General features: G+C 42.3%; 1 protein-coding gene across 1 annotated transcript; it reads right to left on the bottom strand.

Annotated features, from left to right (window-relative positions):
• Positions 1-4,194: 4,194 nt before the first annotated feature.
• Positions 4,195-5,563, bottom strand: HOXD1 (homeobox D1; the record flags this gene model as incomplete). Its single annotated transcript, XM_083349741.1, has 2 exons — positions 4,195-4,520; positions 5,038-5,563. 2 exons carry the CDS (start codon positions 5,561-5,563, stop codon positions 4,195-4,197), a joined length of 852 nt encoding a protein of 283 aa, XP_083205867.1.
• Between the last annotated feature and the right edge of the window lie 1,687 nt (positions 5,564-7,250).

The raw sequence follows: 7,250 nt of genomic DNA, 5'->3' as shown, positions 1-7,250 counted from the left end.
CTTCCTTCTCATTAAGTGGCCAAAGTATTTGAGTTTCAACTTCAGAATCTGGCCTTCTAAGGAGCAGTCCTTACTTGATGCCAATAGTGGGAACTGACGTTTCTGTCGTTAAGCAATGCAGTAATAAAATATGATGTCACTATGGCCATACTCATGACTGCAGTTGTGGCAATTCTGTGGTTAAGCAACTCCCTTGCATCATCACCATTTGTCACCTCCTGCCAGCTTTTCATTGACTCTGCTGTTGTCGGAAGCCACCAGTAAAGGTCACACATGGTAATCACCGGATGCTCATTATAATGAACCAATTGCCAGGCACCTGAATTGCAATCTCATGGCTGCAAGGTTGTTGCAATGGCCACAAGAACTATCCACAAGTCTTTTTGTTCAGTGCCATTGTAATAACTTTGGTCTATAGGTCGAAGGAAGAGTAATATCATTTAATATAATTATACATGTTTTTACTCAGAAGATAATCCTATTAAGAAATGTATGTAGGAATAATATCTTAAAGCAGCGTTTCTCAACCTTTTCTTCACCATGGACCCTCTTTAAATACCTTTTGTGGCCACGGACAATGGCATGGGCCCCCAAGACTTAACTCAAAATTTAAATCATAACATTTCTTCAAGCCAATGCGAATCTGCTGTGACAACATCATGGCCCTCCAGGGGTCTGCAGACCACAGGTTGAGAACCACTGCCTTAAATACTGCCATATTACAAGCAAATGTGCCATTCTGCATCTAGATACCTCAGGTTATCACTGTTTACATCTTTACTCAGTCTCATATACATATTTGAGTGTTCAGAACCTACGTTCACATGTAATGTCAGTCTATGATTTTTTGTCCAATTTTAGCTTAGTGCAGTATAGAAATTTAGCATGGTGGCTTATCATCTGTATAAAAATTATTTCAACTCTTCAAATCTAACATGACCAACTCAAACATACTGTTAAAGAATATGAGCAGGGTATTAGGGTAATAAATTATACTAAATGTCTCCTTCAGCCACTAAATTCTTTTGATTTATCTATAGAATGAGTACCAATAAACTCGAGGACAAAAATTCAGTTGTAAAAGAGCCCTCAAGCGAAGCAATATAAGATTTCACTAAAAACACTCACTTCAAAAGTTCCACTTAACTATTTTCATTTCTTCCCTCCCTACTTACTTCCCCCTTTACTTTATATTGGAACAAGCGAACTGCAAACCACAAAAATGTATGCTCAAATAAATGGCTTTTATGATGTCATAAGACCTTTCCTTTTCTTAGCCACTTCAAAGTACCTAGAATAAGTTAATCTCATTGGGTTTTGTGGCATTTACTCCGAAAGGAAATATGCAAAGGATTGTGGTGTGCTTTTTATGACATGCTTAGAAATGTCTCTCAGGTGCTTGAACGACAGCTTTTATTTTCCTTATAGCTTTTGTAGAAATTGAGTAAAGTGTGTGTGTGTGTGTGTGTATAAAGATTATATATATATAATTATATATATATATATATATATATATATATATATATATATATATATATATATATATAAAGATTATACATACACATGTGTGTGTGTGTGTATACACAGACATACAGACACCAACCCTTTTTGATCCAGTCTTCAAGACCTATCATGGGATGAACACAACATCATATGTATCACATCTCCCAATGTGAAGGAAACCTCCTTCCAAGCTTCACATTAATAAAACACTCCCTACCACATTTTCTTTTGACACATTTATTCTAACAGAGCATTGTCTTGCTGAGGTCTTCTAATGGTCTAAAACATCAAGTAGATTTTATTGGAAAGGTCAAAGGAGGAAACAAGAAAGCAAAGGGGTTATAAAAAGTCCTGTATTGACATTTCTGTTTGATCAAAGAAGCTGTGCATGGTTACAGAAATAAGTCTCGCTAGAGGCCAAAGATCTTAATCTCTAGTATACAGAATTGCAGCCCAAATTGATAGCACGGCTCATGAACCCACTGAAGCAGACTTCTCTATAAACCTGGAATCATACTGCATAAGTGTAAAGTCAAAAATAATGGAAGCAACAATCAGATAATACGAAACTTTTCCAAATACAGTGGAATATACAATCCACCATGTCTAACAATTATGGTCATTTTTAGGACTATCAAAGACTTTTTTCTCCCTGTGGGAAAAATAGCCCTCAGTTTCTGCTCTGGAAAGTGTAATTAAGTGAGGCCACTAAAATATTGACCTGACTATATCCATATTACAGGGCAGGAAGAGTTCAGATATACTTCTGTCAAGTTCTGCAATCTGATATGACTTATAATGTAAGTCTTCAACAAACAGTTAGCACCCTAATCCTTGACCAATTCGTTGGTACTCACAAGTCAGTGACAATTCCAGTTTGCTTAAATGGATTTACTTCTGTTCCAGTTAAGTCTTTGACTTATGATTTATTTTGACTATTTGGTAATGGGTTTAATTAGCTTCAGTGCCCAAGGGCTTCCTTACATGAATTCTGGATCGAGCTGTTATAACTTGTTTTCCTTCTTTGCTTGCAGCTGTAAACCCTCTTCTAGCGACACATCATGTTCCTCAGAAGAACTCTAGAATGGGAGCCTGGAGACTTTTTGAAATATCAAAAGTCTCAGAGGGCTCTCTCTTTTTCAGACTGCTGATTAGCATGAAATTAAAAACCAAGATTGCCACAGACCTAATGGCAACAACATGTAAACAGTTCTCAAAGTTTATTCATCAGTTGAACTTCTGTTAAAATCATAATGTTCATCTTAAGGGGTTCACACAAGAATAAAGGGCAACTCTCTATTCACACGTATTTCCTGAGACACAGTGCTTTCTTCGCTTTCCTATCATCTCAGTTCTCCTTCCCTCAAAGGATGAACATGGGATATTTGATTTAACTGCCAGATATTTCTCCCACCATATTCATACACAGTTAATTTTTTTCTCAGAATAAGAATTTCAAGGATTTACTAAAAAAAAGTAAATTTTCTCAGAAAAGGGAACTTTTAGAAATTTGATATTTAAATAGTTCTCCATAATTGAAACCAGGACTTTACTCTGACCCACCTTGAAGATTACATTGCAAATCTGGAATTTTCATTAACATTATCTTCTGAGGAAATTGCCTTTATTCCTTTAGCAATGCTTGTTATTCCCTGCGTGGTGGAAGTTCTCTCAGAATTACAATTCAGTGTTCAACTATAAACATGACTACTATGAATTGTTTTTGCTGTTCAAAATTAAAATAGAACTTTAAAAACATACCCTGTAGACTGATTCACTGGACTACGTTATTTGTATGTATGCCCATGTACTTTTAAAGTACCTAGCTAGTTAATGCATAGCCTGAGAAGAACAAGGTGATGAAGCAAAAAAAAAAAAAAAGCAGGGGGTCCTTTGCTTTGGAATTGTGTTAACTACTACACTTTATCTTGGTATATATCAATGCAATAAATAATAACCTACACCCATTTGGGGGTTTTTCTCTCTCTCCCTCACCCAACTTTAAAACCAAAGTATTTTAAATCAGTCTAGTGCCAGAACTCTCTAACAAGTATCATTGTTAAGAAGCATCACAGCTTGATCCTCATAAACAAAAAGGAATCAAAACATCCCAATGGCTGCCCTACTAATGATTGTGTTTCCATACACACACCTCTAAGAAGATGGAGAGGTCCTAGTGGAACCCATTATATTCTAATTAAAAAGCACAGATTGGTTGGACCGAAATAGATTTAAAATAGTGCAGAATAGATTCCATCCATGAGTTATTCCCTATCTTTGGTTTTATTTGTAGAATCCCCCACATCAGTCCTAAGGGGTTTCTTTTTAAGTAAACAAATGTAATATCAGCCTGTAAATAAACTCAGCCAGGCCAGCAACAAAGTTTAGCAGCATATAGAAGCTGAAAGCAGCTTTCCCTGAAAATACATATAAATAAAATGTAAACATATCATATGCCTTTTGTGCCTTGAATCAGTTCTGTGTAAAGCAGCAGGTTTTCATTCTATACGATGGACTTTTTCCATGATCAGTGTAAAACTTAGTGCAAGTATTGTCTTCTTTTATACCTTGAATTCAAATATGCATGACTTCACACATTACAGAGCTGTCTGACTTTGCTTTTGAAGATTTTGAGTCTTTTCAGTGTCATGCATCTGTATCAATTCTCAGCATTATCATAATGCCACAATATTAAGGCGAGGTTTTGGTAGGAGAAGGGGTCACAGAGCACATCCCTGAATGTCTGGGGCTGGATACCGAAGGAGAGACTTGAGCAGGTACTCCAGGAATCACTATTCCTTCCCTTTCTCTTTTCTTCTGCTTCATCCTCCGATTTTGGAACCAGATTTTCACTTGAGTGTCATTGAGGCCCAGAGACTTTGCTATTTCCACACGCCGGGCTCTGGTGAGGTACTTATTGAAATGGAACTCTTTCTCCAATTCCGTCAGTTGCTTAGTGCTAAAGTTGGTTCTTACCACACTAGGAAGACTGGAAGACCCACAAGCTGCGGGTTTACCTGAAAACAACAAGCATTGGTTGAGAAGATTGGACTGTTATGGACTGTCATAAAATATGCAAGTTCCTTGAATTAGATAATCAGGATTATACTTTGAGGAGGCGGGGGGGGGGAACTTTTGCCACGTTTTTCTCTTTATTCAAAGTTATGCATGTATTGAGCCCAGGGGGGGGAGCGCACTGTGTTTCTAATCCGGATTAGACAAGAGGATCCAAACGAATTAAATCTATTAAATCCAGCCCATTTTAAGAGAGTCCCAGCATTGAAAGAGACCATTGTAATGACTTTTCATGAGGTGGTCAGCACAGAGCACTAAGCAAGTTTTTCCCCCCTTTTTTTAAAGCTCTGTAGGGCTCCTTGTACCATGAGAAAGTTTTAAAAAATATATATTCGCTTTTGGACAACTACGCAGCAGCTACAATTCGGGCACCGAAGGAGCTGAGGACCCTTTTGCCTTTTTTTCCCAAGACGAACCCATCCATCCATCGGGCCCGCGCGGAAGAAGCCCCGCACTTACTTTTAGGGAGCGCGTTCCTCTTGACTTTCATCCACTCGAAAGTGCTGGCCGCCGCTTGGCCGCCGGACTCGGTGCAGAAGTCCGGCGGCGGCGGCCGCAGAGGCGCATCCTTGGGGCAAGGCTGAAAAGTCTCGGCGAGGGCGGTGTAATCCATTTGCAGGTATGCGCCGCCGCCGCCGCAACCCGGGAAAATGGACGTGGCGTAATGCACCGGAGCGCTCCCCTCCGGGGCCGCGTAAGGCGCCTCGGGACGGAGCAGGTTGAAGTCGGCCGAGGGGAAAACGTGGGAGGTAAGCGCGCAGGGCGCCAGCTGTTGCGGCTGGAGCCGAGGCGGCGGCGGCGGCGCCAAGCTCTTGGCCAAATCCGGCAAGCTTCCCGCGGTAGGACCCGGGTAAGCGCCGTCCCGGCCGGCTGACAGGGCGCAGGGCGGCCGCAAAGCCACGCTGCCGGGCTTTGCGCTGCTCAACTTCCCAACTAAACTCGAGCTGTCCCCGCCCCGCGACAGGTACTCCAGGAAAGAGTTCATGGTTTCCTTCCCCCCTCCCGCCCCCACTCCGGAGGAAGAAGAAGATGAACGTCGAGAAAGGCACAGCGGCGGCAGGACGGCGAAGGGGCAGCGGCGCCCGAGCCTTCCCTCCCTTTCTCGTTCTCTACCTGCACCCGCTCCCTTTTCCCGCTCTCCCTCCTCCTCCTCCTCCTCCTCCTCCTCCTCCTCCTCTCAGTCCCCTCTCAGGAAAGTCGGCCGTGAGGTAACTATTGTCCTAATATAGAGCCCGGAGGACTGGCACGTGCTTGTCTGCCGGCCAATAGGGGCCTCGGAAGAGGCAAGCCTTGGCGCGCGCGCCACCTGGGTTGCTGCTGGCCCCGGCTCGGTCTTTTCGGCGGTTCCAACTTTGGCAAAGGGGAAGGGCGGGGACGGGGCTCAGGCAGGTGCCAAGTGGAGCCTGCCCGTCCTCTCTCTAGAACCCGGAGTCGGATAGGAAGCGAGGGAGTCGCAGTGGTAAGTTAGAAACCCCAAAAGCAAAGGCCATTTTATTCCCCCTTTTCGTACTGGATAGAGACAGCTTACGTTAAGAAAAGAAAAGAAAAAAAAGTATTTACCTCTTAGAGTTTCCAAATAGCCAGTAATGGAAATTTTTAATCCCATTTATATCCCGCCCTTCTCCAAAGACTCAGGGCGGCTTACAGTCTAAGCACAAATCAAACGTGCTTAGCAATAGCCTTCATTCTATGTATATGCCTGCTTATTAGGGCTTTCGCGTCCCCCAAGCGGCATTATTACAAAGTCAGCTTTATTGCCCCCAACAATCTGGGTCCTCATTTTACCTACCTCGAAGGCTGAAAGGCTGAGTCAACCTTGAGCCCGGTGGGATGCGAACCTGCAATAATTGCAGGCAGCTGGTCTTAAGGAGGCATCAGCCCACTGCTCCACCAAGGCTCTAGGGCAATACCTGGCTTCTAGGCAAAGGAGAGCTTCCAGTCACTGGTGCAGATTATATCCTTCTCCGCCCAGATTCACGAGATCCTCCCGGTCAGTGGAGATCGTTCCTGATAGAGTCCTAGGAAGTTTGGTATCAGTAGTGGGCCAGTGAAGGCAGGGGCTGGGAGGTGAGGAGCAAGTCAAGTCATGAATCATCTTCTATTCTCCTCCAGTTTGGAATTCTCTCTTATCGAACTGCAAAATATCTGGGGATTAGACTTGTGCTAAAGTTTGTACAGGATGGCTAGAGATGGGCAGAAATGTCACCTATTTCATGGAACTTTACAGAAGTAATTTCCCTTTTGAGGAGAGATGAACAAACCGAAGATTTTTTTTTTAACTGTGAGTATTCATTGTCTCTCAACACTGGGGGTTTGACAAAGACGTTTTATTTGTTGCATTGTGAGACTGCAGTTCTGGGTAGTGTTCGGTAAATCAGTGAATGATTTACTGGGAGTACTTAACATTGCAGGGGATTGGGCTATAAAGCACTTTGCTAGCCTACTAATGCTAATTATTTCTGGTCTTTTTTAAAAAAAATGTACCTGGTTCTTCTTAACTAAGATATTACTTTCCTGCTTTGTTTTCAGTAAAATAAATCTCACAATGCATCCCAGTTGCCGAAGATACTCACTTTTTTTTGTGAGCTATTGCATGAGACAGTCTAAGGCATACTGATTTTTTGATGGAAACTGTCCTCTTCTCCCCATGTGGCCTTCCAAACCTAAACTGA

This window comes from Vipera ursinii, assembly GCF_947247035.1.
Source record: "Vipera ursinii genome assembly, chromosome: 1".
Taxonomy (NCBI): domain Eukaryota; kingdom Metazoa; phylum Chordata; class Lepidosauria; order Squamata; family Viperidae; genus Vipera; species Vipera ursinii.
Note: the sequence above shows the minus strand (reverse complement) of the source record. Positions and strands in the feature narration are given on the sequence as shown.